At 54.5% G+C, this 18,423-nt stretch overlaps 2 protein-coding genes across 2 annotated transcripts; both read right to left on the reverse strand.

Moving 5' to 3' along the window:
- Positions 1–10,654: 10,654 nt before the first annotated feature.
- Positions 10,655–11,708, reverse strand: LOC132657445 (probable G-protein coupled receptor 142). The gene is made up of 2 exons (XM_060395918.1): positions 11,609–11,708; positions 10,655–11,508 (listed from the first exon to the last, which is right to left on the reverse strand). Exons 1-2 carry the CDS (start codon positions 11,706–11,708, stop codon positions 10,655–10,657), a joined length of 954 nt encoding a protein of 317 aa, XP_060251901.1.
- A 285-nt stretch (positions 11,709–11,993) lies between these two features.
- Positions 11,994–13,344, reverse strand: LOC101105673 (probable G-protein coupled receptor 142). The gene is made up of 2 exons (XM_042256830.2): positions 13,202–13,344; positions 11,994–12,481 (listed from the first exon to the last, which is right to left on the reverse strand). Exons 1-2 carry the CDS (start codon positions 13,221–13,223, stop codon positions 12,243–12,245), a joined length of 261 nt encoding a protein of 86 aa, XP_042112764.2. The 5' UTR covers positions 13,224–13,344; the 3' UTR covers positions 11,994–12,242.
- Between the last annotated feature and the right edge of the window lie 5,079 nt (positions 13,345–18,423).

An 18,423-nucleotide genomic window follows, 5' to 3' on the forward strand; every position in this document is an offset into this window, starting at 1 on the left:
GCGTCTGTCTGCAATGCAGGAGACCTGGGTTAGATCCCTGGGTTGGGAAGATCCCCTGGAGAAGGAAATGGCAGCCCACTCTAGCATTCTTGCCTGGAAAATCCCATGGACCACGGTGCCTGGTAGGCTACCGTCCATAGGGTTGCAAAGAGTCGGACATGACTGAGGAACTAACACTTTCACTCTATGGGAGCCCACTTCTATTTCATCACAGAGGAGCTCCCTGGAGGTGAGGCAGCAGGTCTAAGAGAGGTCAGAGGTCTCAGAAGGCCAGGAGGCGTGCACACACACACACACACCACAAACATACACTGGTCCATGGGAGATTCTCAGAAGCTGCTGCTTATTCTGTGAGATGCCTCCCAACCAGCAGGCTGTGTCTCACCCTTCTCCTCTGAACTGAGGTTCATCCAGGACTCAGGAGTTTGCCAATGGACTTGACCGTGGGTCCTGTCTTGTCCAACCTCCACATTTTACAGATGAGCTAACTGAGACCCCTGGGGCCAGAAATGACTTTTCCAAGGTCATGCAGTGTGTTGGTATCAGAGAAGGTCCAGAGCCCAGGTGCCCTGGTGCCAGCTCAGTGGGTTCCCCACCATTAAAGCCAAAATACTGTGCCATCACCCCACCTGTCAGTCACTTCTCAAAAGTCGGGCCCCTGGAAGTGCTCTCGACGGAGAACTTGGAAGAACTCCTGCTCTAGCCCACCCCACGTGACGTCTGCTGGCGATGCCCGCTGTCCCAAAGTGAACAGGTGACTGCTGGCACACAGCTCCCCAGCCATCTCCCCTCCGGCCATGTCCAGCCAGCCAGGTGGGCACCTGAACCGGTTGGGGCACCCAGCCTGCGACCCTCAGTTCCCACGGTCCCTGGCCCAGGCCAGCATCGGGCTCAGCAGGTGGAAGGAACCCTCCCAGCCAGCTGTGCCCCAACGCCCCTTGACAGTGAGCCCTCTGATGCCAGCCCCTTTCCCACAATCCTGCCTCCTCCAGCCCTGGGAGATCCTCCAGCCCTGGGAGATCCTTCCCTCTGGAAAAGGAGCAACGCCCTGCCCTTCTCCACAGGGGCCTCCAAGAACCCCTGAGGCCACAGCCTTCCACTTAGAGCCGCCCCCGCCCTCCCGGGAGTGGTGTGGTCATCAGGGGCGCCAGCGCCAGGGCAGCTGGGCATTCCTCTCCCTGGCTTTGCCCAGTCTGCTAAATATACATCCAGGAGGAGTCTGGGAGGGAAACGCCACAGACCTTGTTAACTCTTTCACTTCCAGCATCCATGGAGAGAGTTGGGGTGGTAGGGCGGAGCCAGGCGGGCAAGCAGGTAGGAGGGGTGCCCAAGCCTGGAGGAGCCCTTGCCCAGGCTCAGCTGGAGGGGTGGGAGGCCCCAGCCAGTCCCTCATGCCCGGCCAGGGGTATGGGACCTGGGGTCAGAGGCCAGGAGTGACCGTGGGAAGTGGACCAACCATGTCCTCATCACCCCCTCCCTGCTCCCGCCCAGATGACCCCGAGAAGGAGGAGGGTAGGTGGGGGCCCTGGGTGGGAAACCCCCTGCTGGCCACAAGGCGGAGTCAGGCCAGCACCCACTTTCTCCAGGGGCACCTAGACCGTGGCCTGAGCTCTCCCTTCCAGGGGAAGGTGAGGGAGGGCCAGGCGGCAGCCCGGCTCCCCCTGGGGCCTCCCCTTTCCCAGCTCCTTGAGGGGAGGTGTGATCAGACAGCAGGAGGCTCTAGACGAACCCCCACAACCCCCTTCCCTTCTTCCCTCCCCTGCAGGGCGCCCCTCAGCCAGGCCTGCCTTCCTGCCCCCTCGGTGCCCTGAGAGCCCCCGGGGGCCCTGGATGAAGGGTCGAAGCATCCCAGGAGCCCGGCCTCAGCCCCCCACCCCGGGTCCCAGCTTGGCCGGTGACTCACTGTGGGGTCGGCAGGCCCCCTCCCTGCCTGCTCACCCTCCCCTTCCTGCCCCCTCCCTGTCCCTCTCCCCTTCCTGCCTGCTTCCTCCATCCTGGCGGTGTGGGGCTGAAGCCGAGGCTCACGCTCTCTGAGTAGGGAACATGCCCTGGGCAGGGGCTGCTAGGGGAGCCTGGGACCCTAGAGGCATTGACCGAGGCCCTGCGGCTGCGAAGCCCGGGTAGGCCGGTGCCCACCGCGGGGAGGGCAGGCAGCCAATGTGGGATCAGCGGGAGGGGCTGCCCGAACCAGGTGGGAGGGACGAGGGTGAGGACCGGGCCCTTCACACACTGCGCCGCGCAGCCAGCCTTCCCCGTCGCCAAGAGGACCTGGGGAAACCGCGACAGTGACACCCGCCCGTCTCCGCCACCTCCCGGCTTGGAGGAAGGTCGTGATTCTGTGGCCTCAGGGTGGAGAAGAGTGACTAGGGGACCGGTTGAGCCCTCCTGCCCAGCTGCTCCCTGCTGGCTGTGGACGGGATGGGGATGAGGGTGAGGGTGGGTGGGGGCATGGAGGGCCGTGGAGGGGTGGGAGTGGAGGTGGGCAGGCACAGTTTCTTGGCGATAACTCAGATCTGCCTGGAAATCTGCTTTAAAGGCCCGCCCCCTGGCTACCAGGCCAGTCTGCGCATCCAGCCTGTCCTGCAGCGCCCCCTGCTGTCTCAGCCCATAGTGACGGGACAAAGCGGGAAGTTGGGTTGCAAGACCTTCAAGCTTCCCTGCTGACTAAGAAATCAGGGCCTTGATGGGAATGGGGGGTACACCAAGATCCCCAAGACACCCCCATGCCAAAGACCATCCCATTGTCCTTGCCGACAGATCTATAACCTGGCCGACCAAGGGGCTGAACATTTAATCTGGTAAATAAGTAAAGTTTTGCTCTCTGGGGGCGACCCCCTCCCCTGGGCATGGTTGCTGAAAATAGCAGACCCTCTAGAAGGCTGGTTCCTTGTCTCCAGCATGCCTCCTCCCACCCGTCCCCATCCCAGGAGCACGTGGACAGCCGTGGGACCCTTTACCCAATGGACAAGGACAGGGTGGAGGTTGGGGGGCTGGGGGTGGAGGAGCCCACGACGGGATTAGCGGAGGGAGGTCAGAAGCCCCCGGGACCGCTGACAACCACGTGAGGGAGCAGAGGCAGTGAGTGCAGGTAAGAGGGGATCTTTGGCAGTGCTGGGAAGCCGTGCACACTTCAGTGACAGTCGCTCAGTTGTGTCCGACTCTTTGCAACCCCATGGACTATAGAGTCCATGGAATTCTCCAGGCCAGAATACTGGAGTGGGTAGCCTTTCCCTTCTCCAAGGGATCTTTTCAGCTCAGGGCTTGAACCCAGGTCTGCCGCATTGCAGGCGATTCTTTACCAGCTGAGCCACAAGGGAAGCCTGTGCAAACTTTAAGCCCAGTGCAGAATGGGAAAAAAAAAAAAAAAAAAAAAAAAACCAAACTAACATGCTGTTGGAGGTGAGAGCATTAAAAGGAGCCCAGGAGATGTGGCAGACAGCAATTTTATTCTCCTGTGCGAGAACAAATACGAGCAGCAGCCAGAAAGGGGGCCAGCAACCCCGTCACAGCTAGGAAAATGCAGAAAATTCTTCTGAACGAGGAGGAGATATTCTCAGTGTGGAATTTCAAAGTTCTGTAGCCAACTTCTGGAAACTTCTTGAGGGAAGACACTTGTCCTCAGATGTTTCTTCATTACGGTTTAACCAAAAACATCAAGATCTTCCAAGAATCCAGGAAGAAAGGAGAGGTCATGTTTAAGGATTCAAGACTGACATTGAATCCTGCTACACCAGCCAGAAAGAAAGGTGGGAGGACATTTCCTAAAGAGCTAAGAGAAAAATTCTTCTCATCAAAAACTGAACGTGCAGCCAAACGAACACTTCCTTTTGAAATAACCACAGTGCTATGGGCCAAATTGTGTCTCCCTAAATTCGTAGATTGAAGCCCTAACCCCTCTGTACGTCAGAATGTGAATTTAAAGAGATGATTGAGTTAAAATGAGGCCATTAAGGTGGGCACACATCCAATATGACTGGTGTCTTTTTAAGAAGAGGAGATTAGGGGACTTCCCCTGGCAGACCAAGTGGTCAAGACTTTGCTTTCCATTGCAGGGGTGCAGGTTCAGTCCTTGGTCAGGGAACTAAGATCCCACATGCCTTGCAACCAAAAAGCCAAAATATAGAACAGAATTAACATAACAAATTCAATAAAGACTATAACAACAGTCCACATCAAAAAAAAGACCCTAAAGAAAAAAAAGATTTGGACACACACAGAGACACCAGGGATGTGGCTACCAAGGGAAGGAGCTTCAGAAGACACAGAGGAGCCTCTGCACCAAGGGATAAGGCCTCCGAAAGCAACCAGCTTGCCGACATTTAATCTTGGACCTCCAGCTCACAGAGCCTTAAGAAAATTAATTTCTGTTGCTTAAACCCCTCAGGCTACGGTATTTTGTTATGGCAGATCTAGGGCACAAATACACCTGGACACAGGGATCAGAAAACAAGTTGTCGACCAACTTTCAGACTGGCAGAAATCATATATATAGACTTGGAAATACAGGATAAACAACTGTCCTCAGGTATTAACACAGGGTTAAAGATAGGAGATAAGATCAATTGATAAAATGGAGAATCTGGGGCGGGGTGGGAGGAACCTGTAAGGGAAAAGCTTGGAATTTCAAAAAGGATTTCCATCAGCCAAGGTATTTCAGCAGATGGGGTGGAAATAAGCAGGGCGACCCACACCCCGGAGTGAAGATCGCCAGAAGCCATTGAGACTTTAATGACAAAAATTCACAAAGGAAAGATGAGCAGCTTCAAGAATACCTTTCATTCAGTGACTTGTTTATCTTAGTGATGATCTCTCGCTTTCATTAAAGGTTATAAAGATATCAAAAAGGAACTGCTACCTAAAGCTTCGTAGGGAAATATGATGGTGGTGGTAAGTTAGTCTCTAAGTCATGTCCGACTCCTTGTGACCCCATGGACTGTAGCCTGCCTGGCTCCTCTGTCCATGGAGTTCTCCTAAGTAAGAATACTGGCATGGGTAGCAGTTCCCTTCTCCAGGGGATCTTCCCAATCCAGAGACTGAACCCAGGTTTCCCACACTGCAGGCAGATTCTTTACAGTCTGAGCCCCCAGGGAAGCCCCTTAGTTCCCAGACCAGGGATCAAACCCGTGTCCCTTGCATTGGCAGATGGATTCTTAACCACTGGACCACCAGTGAAGTCCCTTTCTGTCTCCTTGAAGATAGCCCCCCAGCCAGTTGAAAAAGGCTTCTTGTCTTGCCCCACTGCAGCTGCCTTCCATGGCCAAGGTCTCCCCTGAGACGGGACAGCTCTCCTGCAGGGCCCTGCAGGTTTCCTATAAAGTGGGAAGGGGGGTCTCTCCCTCACAATGTATCATTTGATTCTGCATCAAAAAATGCCTTTCTTCCCAGCACTTCGCTCTGTAGGGTGGACTTGGCCCCTGGGATAGGCTGAGGGAGGCATCACGTCTTGCGCCCCTTCTTGGGGAACCAGCACTCACACCCCCTTCCTCCTTAAGCAAGGAATGAAGCTCTGGTTCATCAGCTTTTCCCATGGACGCGTCTCTGTGCGCATAGTGTTACTGAACAAGAATCGGGTCCTGTGCGGCTGCACGCAAAGCCAGTCTCCAGACACCAGGTAGTGGGGAAGGAAGGAAGTTCAGTCGCTCAGTCGTGTCCGACTCTTTGCGACCCCATGAGTCGCAGCATGCCAGGCCTCCCTGTCCATCACCATCTCCCAGAGTTCTCTCAAACTCACGTCCATCGAGTCCGTGATGCCATCCAGCCATCTCATCCTCTGTTGTCCCCTTCTCCTCCTGCCCCCAATCCCTCCCAGCATCAGTCTTTTCCAATGAGTCAACTCTTCGCATGAGGTGGCCAGAGTACTGGAGTTTCAGCTTCAGCATCAGTCCTTCCAGTGAACACCCAGGACTGATCTCCTTTAGGATGGACTGGTTGGATCTCCTTGCAGTCCAAGGGACTCTCAAGAGTCTTCTCCAACACCACAGTTCAAAAGCATCAATTCTTCAGCGCTCAGCTTTCTTCACAGTCCAACTCTCACATCTAAACATGACCACTGGAAAAACCATAGCCTTGGCTAGATGGACCTTTGCTGGCAAAGTAATGTCTCTGCTTTTCAATATGCTGTCTAGGTTGGTCATAACTTTCCTTCCGAGGAGTAAGTGTCTTTTAATTTCATGGCTGCACTCACCATCTGCAGTGATTTTGGAGCCCCAAAATCAAGTCTGACACTGTTTCCACTGTTTCCCCATCTATTTCCCATGAAGTGATCGGACCAGATGCCATGATCTTAGTTTTCTGGACGTTGAGCTTTAAGCCAACTTTTTCACTCTCCTCTTTCACTTTCATTAAGAGGCTTTTTAGTTCCTCTTCACTTTCTGCCATAAGGGTGGTGTCATCTGCATATCTGAGGTTAAGTATATTTCTCCCGGCAATCTTGATTCCAGCTTGTGCTTCATCCAGCCCAGCGTTTCTCATGATGTACTCTGCATAGAAGTTAAATAAGCAGGGTGACAATATACAGCCTTTTCCTATTTGGGACCAGTCTTTTGTTCCATGTCCAGTTCTAACTGTTGCTTCCTGACCTGCATATAGGTTTCTCAAGAGGCAGGTCAGATGGTCTGGTATTCCCATCTCTTTCAGAATTTTCCACAGTTTACTGTGATCCACACAGTGAAAGGCGTTGGCATAGTCAACAAAGCAGAAATAGATGTTTTCCTGGAACTCTCTTGCTTTTTCCATGATCCAGCGGATGTTGGCAATTTGATCTCTGGTTCCTCTGCCTTTTCTAAAACCAGCTTGAACATCGGGAAGTTCACGGTTCATGTATTGCTGAAGACTGGCTTGGAAAATTTTGAGCATTACTTTACTAGCGTGTGAGATGAGTGCAATTGTGTAGTAGTTTGAGCATTCTTTGGCATTGCCTTTCTTTGGGATTGGAATAAAACTGACCTTTTCCAGTCCTGTGGCCACTGCTGAGTTTTCCAAATTTGCTGGCATACTGAGTGCAGCACTTTCACAGCATCATCTTTCAGGATTTGAAATAGCTCAACTGGAATTCCATCACCTCCACTAGCTTTGTTCGTAGTGATGCTTTCTAAGGCCCACTTGACTTCACATTCCAGGATGTCTGGCTCTAGGTGAGTGATCACACCATTGTGATTATCTTGGTCATGAAGATCTTTTTTGTACAGTTCTTTTGTGTATTCTTGTCACCTCTTCTTAATATCTTCTGCTTCTGTTAGGTCCATACCACTTCTGTCCTTTATCGAGCCCATCTTTGCATGAAATGTTCTCTTGGTATCTCTAGTTTTCTTGAAGAGATCTCTAGTCTTTCCCATTCTGTTGTTTTCCTCTATTTCTTTGCATTGATCACTGAGGAAGGCTTTCTTATCTCTCCTTGCTATTCTTTGGAACTCTTTATTCAGATGCCTATATCTTTCCTTTTCTCCTTTGCTTTGTACTTCTCTTCTTTTCACAGCTAACTGTAAGGCCTCCCCAGACAGCCATTTTGCTTTTTTTCATTTCTTTTCCATGGGGATGGTCTTGATCCCTGTCTCCTGTACAATGTCACGAACCTCATTCCATAGTTCATCAGGCACTCTATCAATCAGATCTAGTCCCTTAAATCTATTTCTCACTTCCACTGTATAATCATAAGGGATTTGATTTAGGTCATACCTGAATGGTCTAGCGGTTTTCCCTACTTTCTTCAATTTGAGTCTGAATTTGGTAATAAGGAGTTCATGATCTGAGCCACAGTCAGCTCCTGGTCTTGTTTTTGTTGACTGTATAGAGCTTCTCCATCTTTGGCTGCAAAGAATATAATCAATCTGATTTCGGTGTTGGCCATCTGGTGATGTCCATGTGTAGAGTCTTCTCTTGTGTTGTTGGAAGAGGGTGTTTGCTATGATCAGTGCCTTTTTTTCGGAAAAGCTCTATTAGTCTTTGCCCTGCTTCATTCCGCATTCCAAGGTCAAATTTGCCTGTTACTCCAGGTGTTTCTTGAATTCCTACTTTTGCATTCCAGTCCCCTATAATGAAAAGGACATCTTTTTGGGGTGTTAGTTCTAAAAGGTCTTCATAGAACCGTTCAACTTCAGCTTTTTCAGCATTACTGGTTGGGGCATAGACTTGGATAACTGTGATATTGAATGGTTTGCCTTGGAAATGAACAGAGGTCATTCTGTCATTTTTGAGACTGCATCCAAGTATTGCATTTCAGACTCTTTTGTTGACCATGATGGCTACTCCAATTCTCCTAAGGGATTCCTGCCCACAGTAGTAGACATAATGGTCATCTGAGTTAAATTCACCCATTCCAGGTGAAGGGAAATGCAGCATTTATTGCAGGGTGCCAAGTGAGAAGTCCAGGCACCTAGTGCTTTAAAAGCCCGAACTCCTTATTTGGTATGTTAAATTACATGGAAATACATTTGTTGGACGAAAGGAAAACAGGCAAACAAGATAAAATCGTAACAGTTTAGTCATTAAACCAAGTCAAAGATTTCAATTCCTCTTCAAGAGCTATAGGTAATATTCTGTGCAAAGTCCTTTGAGCTATTTTTGCAGCTCCTGAAGCCCCCACCAGGTGGAAGATGTTAGCTGTATGCGGTCTGCGGGCACGTAGACTCCAGATGGGTTGCAAACAGAAAGGTCGATGATGTTGACTCCCGATTACCTCACTACCCACCAATCAGAAGAGTGTCCATGAGCTGATCACTCACCCTGCAACTGTCTCCCTCACTGTTTAAAAACCTTTCCCCAGGGCTTCCCTGGTGGCTCGGGGGCAAAGAATTTGCCTTCCATGGCAAGAGACAGGTTTGGCCCCTGGTCCAGAAACACCCCATATGCTGTGGAGCAACTAAGCCCGTGCCCCACAACTGTTGAACCTGTGCTAGAAACTGTACTCCACAACAAGAGCAGCCACCGCGATGAGAAGCCCGCATACGGCAACTCGAGAGCAGCCCCCGCTCCCTGCAACTGGAGAAAGAACCCTGGCAGCAACAGCCAGAGGCCCAGCACAGCCAAAAATAAAGAAACAAATAAATAGATGATGTTAAAAAGCAAAGCACTTTCCCTAAAAGCCATCAGGGGGTTGCAGCCTTTTGAGCCTTAGCTGCCTGGATTCCTATCTTAGCACCTGCGATAAACGCTGCACTTTCTTCCACCACAACCCGGAGTCAGTGGATTGGCTATACTGCGCTGGGGGAGAGTGGACCCGCGTTTGGTTTGGTAACGATGGGGGAATCCGCCGTGCCCTCGACCGACTCAGGGCAGGCTGACTTTGCTCAGAGGTCTGCCGTCCTTTCTCTCAGTTTTGGGACCAGAGGTGTCTCATAATTTTTCAGAATAGAGGAAGGTAACGTGTGGTTTAGACAAAGTAACAGATCTCCGGTCTAGCCGGGTGTAGGGCATCACCTGGAATTACACCCTCCGAGTCTGAAATGCAGTCAGTGCAGCTCCTGGTGCCGAGACATACCTGCACCTGCGCTTGTTCCGGTCAGGTTTCGCCCCTCAATGTGTTTGTGGCAAACGCAGGACACAGTCTTGGTTTTCAGAGCTTTTTGGAATCTAGACAGGATTGGGGACCTGTCTTTTCTCCCTTATGGGTGTGGCTGAAAGCGCCTTCCTGGACATTCCTGCTGTGGGGAGAGAAGTAGGGAGGGGAGGGGGAAGGCCGAATGCGTTTATTTTGCGCTGACCGTTTGCCCGGCACATATCTGCCTTTTTCGCTTCTGTGATCCCGCTAAGGGGTTGGGTGCTGGTGAGGGCCCTCCTGGACCTCCCGTTCAGGGGAAAGGTCAGTTCAGCCTGATGAAGAAGCAGAAAGCAGACTGCTAATGTGTTTACCCAATGCCTGGAGCAGGTGGGAGGCCCGTCTGCTGTCTCTCCCAGCTGCCTTTCCAGGCTGGCACCGCCAAAAGGAGAGAGTCTGGGAGGGGCGGGCAGAGCCCCCCTGGGCCTCCCATCAGTGGAGCCACCTCCCTTCCCCCTCTTGGTGGAGAAAGAGCCTTCTTCCCCAAGTGCAGTGAGGTCAGCAGCGTGGCCGGGGCCGCCTCTCCCCTCTCCTGGCCCCTCAGCTAAGAGGGCCTTTTGTTGCTTAGTCCTGCTCCTTGGCAACCATGAAGACTGCAGCCCCGGGCTGTTTGGGGCCCCTGAACCTGTTCTGGCTCCAGCGCAGGGAGTCAGTCAAAATCAGTCCAGGATGCTCAAGACCCCAAGGTCTTTATGTCACCCCAGAGCTGGGACATTGAGTCTGCTTAAGACCACTTTCCCAGACAGCTCCTCCCCATTGTTCAGTCCCCACACATGGTTCCCCCCAGCCCAGGAAAGGCCTGGGATCCTGGGGACATCTTCCTTTTTCCCTGGCATTGCCAGCAGAAGCCAGAGAAGAAATTGACGCAGGGAATGAGAGGTGGGCTCCAGGAAGGGGTGGGATAGAAGCAATTCATATTCATCCATCCATCCATCTATTCATTCGTTCATTCAGCCCACCAACATTAATTTAGCTTCCTGGGGAGTCACCTCTGAAGCGAGAAACCACTCTCCCCACCCCCAGATTGCAATGGAGAGTGTTGATAAAGTTTGTGGGCACAAGCACAAAGACCCCAGTAATCCGAGCATGAGCCATCCCAAACTCCCTGTGTGGGCTCCTCCTCTACAATTCTGCCCCCTTGGGGAGTCCCGGAGGCTTCAGCATAGGCTCTGCCACCGTGCCCACTGACCGCGACCCCAGGGTGCAGGGCAGGTGGGTGTCCTGGAAGACCTCTCGGACAGCGGCCCGAAAAGTCTTGCTGACGAGACAGTAGAGGCCGAAGTTGATGGCGGTGTTAAGCATAGCCACCATGTTGGCCACATCTAGGGCCAGGTGGACCCTCCAGTCGCGGTAGACGGGGGCCACGTACAGGTGGTAGAGCATGACAAAGATGCGGGGTGCCCAGAGGAGGGCAAAGAGCGTGGTGACGCCCAGGAGGATGGCGGTGCTCTTGCCCATCTGGGGCCGTGGCCCGCTCCGGCCCCTCTGCTGCAGCCGGCGGACGATGGCCAGGTTGGCCACCAGGAAAACGCCACAAGGGATGAAATAGACAATGAGGCAGTGAGCCCACTTGAGCACCTCGTCCAGCATGCTGGGCGGGTCTGCGTCCCTCCACACGTCCAGCCACCAGTAGAAGGGGATGCCAGTGAGCAGCGCAGCACCAAGGACAGCAGCGACGGCCCGGCGGGCCCGGCCCGGGGACGAGGTGGCCCGGTGGCGCAGGGGGTGGCACAGGGCTCTGTGCCGGTCCACCGTGAGCAGGACGGTGATCCAGACCGAGGCGTGGTTGGCAGCAAACTCCAGGATGTTCGCTGTGCGCACCACGGCCTGGGGCACCTCTCGGGCCAGCACGGCTCCCTGCAGGAGGAAGCCCACGAACACGATGACCACCTGGGTGACAATGTCTGAGGCCGTGAGTGCCAGAAGGTAGTAGTAGGAGGGCTTCCGGGTCCTGGCGGCGAGGCGGGCCAGGGCCACTGTAGTCAGGAGATTGACTGATGGTCACCGAGGTTAGGGAGGGGAGGGGTCAGAGGTTAGAAGGGCTGCCTGATGTGCTTTCTCCTCATCCCTCCCCACCTGCTGCTTCTTGCCTCTCTTTTCGTCTTTCCGGAACCTTCTGAAACCTCACTTTGTTGGAAAGGTTAAGCAGATGATCAGCCTTTCCTTGTCCAGCCATGGCACCGCAGGCCACTGCCTTACCAGGCTACAGGCAGGGATGAGCCATTCCCTAATTCCACCCATCCTCTCCTGCATCCACACCCCTGCTCTGCTCTCTGAATGCAGCGGATGGTGCAAGAAGCTGTCAATGTGAGGCTCTGGGCTGTTCTGCATGGCGTTAGTCATTCTAGGAGATGCCCATTCCTGGGGGAAAAAGGGGGCTGTCTGCTCTGGTGAAAACTTGGGTTTAGCTATTGACCATGCCAAACTTCTGCAGTGGCTCAGTGGTAAAGAATCTGCCTGCAGTGCTGGAGATACAGGAGTTGTGTGTTCGACCCTTGGGTTGGGAAGATCCCCTGGAGGAGGAAATGGCAACCCACTCCAGACTTCTTACCTGGAAGACCTCATGGACAAAGGAGCTTGGTGGGCTACGGTCCATGGGGTCACAAAGCATCAGACACAACAGCCACTGAGCACCCTCGCTTTTACTCCCCACTACGCTTGGCTTTGCAGTGACCACAAGGCAAGGGGAAGGAATCTACGATCCCGTGTCTCAGAGGTCAGCATGGAGGATTGAAGGAGGACCCCAATTTCTGGCCCAGCCCTGGACCCCAGACCCCACTCCCCACTCACCAGGCAGCCCCAGGCCCAGGAGGATGCTGTAGTAGATGACAGGGATGACTCCAGCCACACATGGGGACGCCGCAGGGCTCTCGGGCCAACGGCCTTCAAGCTCCTGGCTCAGCCCGCTGCTGTTGGGTGTGGGCAGCAGGGTCACCCGTAGCTGGGCAGCTAGGAAGTGCAGAATGGCAGGTTAGAACTTTTGGTCTCTTTCCAGCCTGGCCTGGAGCAGCCCCACCCTGACCTTGGCCCTGAGGTCTCTACTCACCCTGGCTCCATGCAGAGCCCCTAGTCAGGTCCAGCCAAACGCGATCCCAATGGCCATGTCCTCTCCACCCCAGCCCACCCCCTCAGGGGCCTGGCTCCACTATCAATGGGACGAAGTGCTTGGTGGCCTTTCTTGCCATCTTAGAGATTATTTCTGAATCGCCTGGTTCCCAGGCAGCCTGAGTCAGACAGTCTGAACTGGGGCTTGAGCACTGTGTTCTTAAGGCATCCTTGGTGACTGATCCGGACCCATGGTAATCATGGCAACCGCGCTGCTGTAGCAAACAGCTGCCTTCTCTTCAAGGAGAGATGTGACCAAGTTCTCTCCTTTCTACCCCAAAGAGCATCTCTGTCTCTTTCTGTCTCCTAGTACCACTGGAGCTGGAAGGGCCCTGGTTTTCAGATAGGGAAACTGAGTCCAGGGGGCTCAGGTGTGACTTGCCTGCTGTCACACGCATCTGGCTGGTGGCCGATATGGGATGAGGACCAAACACACACTCTGGTCCCTCCCCGCCTAGTCTACACTTTCAGATTTTAGGTTTCACCTTCCAGCTTTTGATTTTTTCCACTTCAAGCTCCCCATTCCCACCCCACCTCCAGATTCCTGGGTCTTAGTTGCCTTACCTGTCTTTTCTGCCAGCCGCATGCTCCTGGGTCCTGGGTCACCCTGTGGCTTTTTCCGGGGGTGCCTGCAGCTCCCTCTCAGCTGTTTGCCTGACGATTCTTCCAGCAGAACTGAGTCTGTGATCAGCACAATCAGAACGTGTGAAGCGGCGGGTGGTGGGAGGAGGGAAGGGGAGGAGGGGGAGGAGGGGGAGGAGGGGGAGGGTGGGGCCCGAGGCCCAGGGGGATGAGCCTGAACAGTCGATACTGTCTGGAGCAAAGCAGGATTACGAGGGAGCCTGGGAAGGGAAGGGGCGAGGCTGGAGGGCGGCCCTGGGAACGGTCGCACTGGCACTCTGGATGGCCTGCCCAGTGCTCCAAGGGTGCTGGGAACCGGCCTGGGCTCAGTCTGGCTATCAGAAACCCTGGGGGCGAGGACTCTGAAGAAAGGCAGATGGGTTCCAGGAGCTGACTCAGAGAGGAGTGGAGGGGCAACCCGTGCCGGGGAGGGAGCGCCGAGGCTGCCCTGGGCGGGACACGGATCTGGAGAGGAGCCCCTGGGCCAGGCTGGAAGGAATCGGTCGTGCAGTGGCTGTGGGTGGTGGGTCGAGAAGGAGGCTACCTCGGGGTGGGGTGGGAGTGCTGCTGGCCTGGAAGGATGGCAGGAAGCCATGCCCAGGGCTGGCCAGGACCCCCAGGAGGAGCCGGACCCAGCTGCCAGCAGCTCTGGGAAACCCAGACGCAGTGGCACCCCACAAGCCCTTGTTTTCCTAGCCCTGGTGAAATGGACAATTCCTTCAAGCAGTCACTAGCAAATAAACACCATCCGGCGTGGCTTGCAGTCCAGAGAGACTAGAATTTGAGCCTGGCCAGCTCTCCCATCCCACGTGGGGAAAAGTCACCAGCACAGCCCGCAGTGGGCGCCCGGGACAGTGTGCGGATTGAGTCTGGAGCGAGCTGAGGCCCAGCCTGGAATCGCCTCCCACGCTCACCCTCTGGGAATGCCGCAGAGCCCATCTCTGGGCTCCCTGAGTTAGACCTGAGTCCCTGGGACAGCAAGGAGATCAAATCAGTCCATCCTAAAGGAAATCAACCCTGAATATTCATTGAAGGACTGATGCTGAAGCTCCAAAACTTCGGCCACCTGATGGGAAGAGCCCACTCGTTGGAAAAGACACTGATGCTGGGAAAGATTGAGGGCAAGAGGAGAAGGGGACGACGGAGGATGAGATGGTTGGATGGCATCACTGACTCAATGGACATGAGTTTGAGCAAACTCTGGGAGATGGTGAAGAAATGGGAAGACTGGAGTGCTGCAGTCGGTGGGGTTGCCAAGAGTCAGACACGACTTAGTGACTGAACAACAGCAAAGTTAAATCCCACTCTGGGGCTGGAAGTACCAGGATGCCCACCCCCAGCCTCACCTTCACACCCAGCCTCGGAACTCACAGTAGCCTTGCTGCTTCCTGGTGGCCAGGTCCCGGCACTGCATACCTCCAAGAGTCCACTGGCTTTGGTCAGAGGAGGCACAGTAGGCCCTCAGGTCCCTACGCAGAGTGTCTGGGACTCCTGCAACAGAGGGTGCAAGTGGCACAGAGAAGTCCCCAGGCTACCACCCTCCTGCACCAGGAGGCTGCGGGTGAGCAGGGGGCCACTTACAGCCAGGTGTAAGGGTCTCTGCCAACATTTCCTGAGGATCCACCCTATTCCCCACGGGTCACCCTCCCAGCAGCCCCGCAAGCTAACTTGGGACACCTCAATTTCACACGAGAAGGGACCGAAGCGCAGAGAAGTCCAGCAAGTAGGATAAGGCTAAGAGCATGTAAGTGGCAGCAGGCGGAATTTGAACTTGGCCTTGTCCTTCCTCCAGAACCGTTTACTGATCATGCCCTCCCACCGGAAGAGCAGGTGCTCAGGTATCGCAAGTCCACCTTGAGCTCAGGTTGTACCAGGAGGGGAAGTGGGTCAGGTAGATACACCCCTCGGATGCACAAGGCTCTCCAGCTGGGGGTGGGTGGGCAGCACGACGCAGGATGCTGAGGCTGGAAGGTGGGTGCCACCACCGGACAGCCTGGCTTCAGGCGAAGCTTTCCATATCACGTCAGTTACTTTGAGGAGCAATTTTTTCCTGTTTATCATTGCTGTGCCTCCCACCCCCAAACCCGAGCGGCCTGGAACCGAGATTCCTGATTCCTTGTTCCCCAATCTAAATGTTCCGGGGCACCCTAGCTCAGGAAGTGAGACATCACAGGGGAGGCTGCAGCTGGGGTGGGGGGCGCTGGGAGCCCACCCCTCCATCCTCCCGCATCCGCAGATTCCGAAACTCTGCATCCTGCCCCAAGCTTACTCTACCAACACTAGCGACTCCTTGCCTCGTGTGTGGCTACTGAAATAGCTTCCCAGAAGACATAGTATGGGGCTGCGGAAAGAAAAGCAGAAAAGCAACATCTGAATCCAGGCTCAGCCCCTTCTGGGCCAGGAGACCTCAGACAAGCCCCTTGGGTCATAGGTACTCTTGTCTCAGGTGGGAAGTTACGCTGGTCTCCAGGAATTGTTCTAGCTCAGACTTTCTCTTGAGGAATTAAGGAGCTTCCAGATGCACAGGGCAAGATAAAACTGTCTCTGACCTTCTGTCTGCAAGACTGGGCAGGGTGGACGCCCCCCTTCCTCTCTCCAGCTCCAAGACTCTCACGCACACCACAAGCACACAAACACAGGCATGTATACTTCCACACCACCACACACACACACACACACACACACACACACACACACACACAAACACGTGTGTGCATACTTACAGACCACACACACACACACACGCTTGCACACCTACAAACACACGCATGCATACACTTCAGAAACCCTCAGACTAAGAAAATGAAAACAGAAAATGCATATTCCTGGAAATTCTGCTTTTTTGTTTGTTTTTCAAAATTTATTTGGCTGCCCTAGATCTTAGTTTTGGCATACGAACTCTCAGTTGCAGCATATGGGATCTAATTCCCTGACCAGGGATCGAACCCAGGCTCTCTTCACTGGGAGCTTGGAGTCTTGGCCACTGGACCACCAGGGCAGTCGCTGGAAAGTCAGTGTTTAGATCAGTAGAGGAGTTTCAGAGATGACAAGTTAGAACTAGAAGAGGCGAGGCCCCCCAGAGATGCGGAGTCAGAGGTGTCCCTCCTGGGTCTTCTGGGTAACCTGGGCCCTCCCCAATTCCTGCACACTTGAAATGCCATCCATCTAACTCTAGCCTGTACATGACCATCGTCAAGATACTAAGAAGACACAAGTGCCCTGGCTCCGAGGTGGAGGGTGGGAGATTCCAGCACAGGTGGGTCACACTTCTGAGTCTCAAGGAGACTTTCTAACTGAAAGACCATTTTCTGACTAGTGGGTTCTCTCAGCATCATTTTGTAAAAAGTCATCAATGACATCCTATTGAACAGCACTGGGCCTGACCCTGCCCTCCCCTCACACTGAGGCTCTGTCTTGTTGGATTCGGTCAGGGAAGTGGTACAGCCCCCGGGAAGGGCAGGCACACAGCCAGTGGGCAGGGGGTGGCGAATCTGGATGAAGGGAACTGGGCATGAAGGTCAGGACAGCTGGGAGGGGTTTCCGCTGGGCCGGACAGCTGCGTCTCTGCCAACCCGGACGAAGCAGGTGCCAGACCCAATTCCAGCTCTCTCTGTGGCTCCAGAGAGGGGTGGGGGGTGGAGCTGTTGGGTTTCTCTGTGCCAACCCCGGGGCAGAGATCAATGCATTGAGCCGGTCCCTGGGATTCAGAGAGCAAGGGAGGGTGAGCTCTGACTCAGCCCCAGTGAAGGGCCAGGCCTCAGGAGAAAGGCTAAGCTGGATCTCCTGGGAGGACCCCCACCACACACACACACACACACACACACACACACACACACACACCCGCCACACACACACACCATTTCAGTTTATCAACTTGGAAGGACTCCCTCCCGCAAGGATCTGGGTCAGGCCCTACCTGTTCCTGGGAAAGGTGAGGCCCCACCAGTGCCGCCCACCCATCCCCCTGGGCTCCAGACCCCACCCTCTTCTCTCTATCCCTTTGTCCTTAGAAGAGCTCGTCCCTGCACTAACCCGGCTGACACTGTCACCTAGCTGTCTGCCTCAGTGTCTCTGACCATCAGGGTGGGTCCTGGCTCCGCTGTGTGTCTCCTTGCAGCTTTTATTTATTTATTTTTTTTGACTGCACCTCTCTTAGTTGCAGCAAGCCAGATCTTAGTTGCCTGACCAGAGATGGAATCCAGACCCCCTGCCTTGGGAGCATGGAGTCTTAACCACTAGACCATCAGGGAAGCCCCCTCCGAGGAACTTTGAGATGGGAAAAATTACAGTAGGAAGTTGGACAGAAGCTGGTAAGAGAAACCTTCCAAGGAGGTGAACCAAGAGACCTGAGACCACTTGAGAAGGTGAATTAGAGGAAGAAGGTGCCCGGGCAGCTCCTGGTCAGATGGCGGGTGGGATGCCTGCGGGGGACCAGCCTCAAGCACGGCTCTGGGTGGGGGTGCACAGCAGGGGTGCAGCTGCTCTATGCCCAGCCCCGCCATCCTAGCTCACCTTGACCTGGGGGGGTGTGATGGCCACAGCCCCCATGTCCCTAAGGCCCATCACCCTCCTCAGAGCACGCCAGGAACCTTCTTCAACGAAGGACATGCAAATGACATCAGCTACCCCACGGGACCCTACTTAGAGCCCTGTCCTCTTTTCTGGAGAGCTAGCCCACCCCAACACGGGAGGGGGAGGGGTGGGGCCTGGGCCGCGGCCTCCTCCTCTTCCAGGCGCTTCCTTTGCAGTCCTTGGCTCACCATACTGCTCCAGCCGCGATGCTGCCAAGCTTACTCTGTGCCAGAGTGGGGGGTCAGGGGAGGCGGCTGGGGACCCTCTGGGCTAGTGGCTGCCTCTGGTTCTGGAGCCCTTTGCCTGCCCTTTGGAGAGCCTTCGACTACCCAGGAGAGGAGTGACTAGCTGTGCCGGGTGGTAGGAGACGTGGGGGAAGCTGCCGGATCTGGTCCCCTCAGGGGCCTGAGAGCAGCACAATAGCGCCTGGGGCGGCCGCTATCCGGCTCAACTGGTTGCCTGGGTAACAGCTGGGGCCAGTTTCCACCAATCCAAGGCAGAGGCTGGGTGGGGGGAGGGAAGCCAGCCGGGCAAGGGGGGCGGCCATCCCCTTGGGCTGGATCCTATATAAGGAGGAGGGATGTGCACGGAGT

This window comes from Ovis aries, chromosome 11, assembly GCF_016772045.2.
Source record: "Ovis aries strain OAR_USU_Benz2616 breed Rambouillet chromosome 11, ARS-UI_Ramb_v3.0, whole genome shotgun sequence".
NCBI classification, from domain to species: Eukaryota; Metazoa; Chordata; class Mammalia; order Artiodactyla; family Bovidae; genus Ovis; species Ovis aries.

Bases quoted from the DNA above. Each gene is read 5' to 3' on its own strand.
- LOC101105673 (XM_042256830.2), bottom strand. From the start codon at position 13,223: ATGCGGCTGGCAGAAAAGACAG. The intron at 12,482-13,201 runs GTAAGGCAACTA...TGCACTTCCTAG, and splicing joins GCGGCTGGCAGAAAAGACAG to CTGCCCAGCTACGGGTGACC.
- LOC132657445 (XM_060395918.1), bottom strand. From the start codon at position 11,708: ATGGCTGGACAAGGAAAGGCTGATCATCTGCTTAACCTTTCCAACAAA. The intron at 11,509-11,608 runs GTGGGGAGGGAT...TCCTGACTACAG, and splicing joins AGAGAGGCAAGAAGCAGCAG to TGGCCCTGGCCCGCCTCGCC.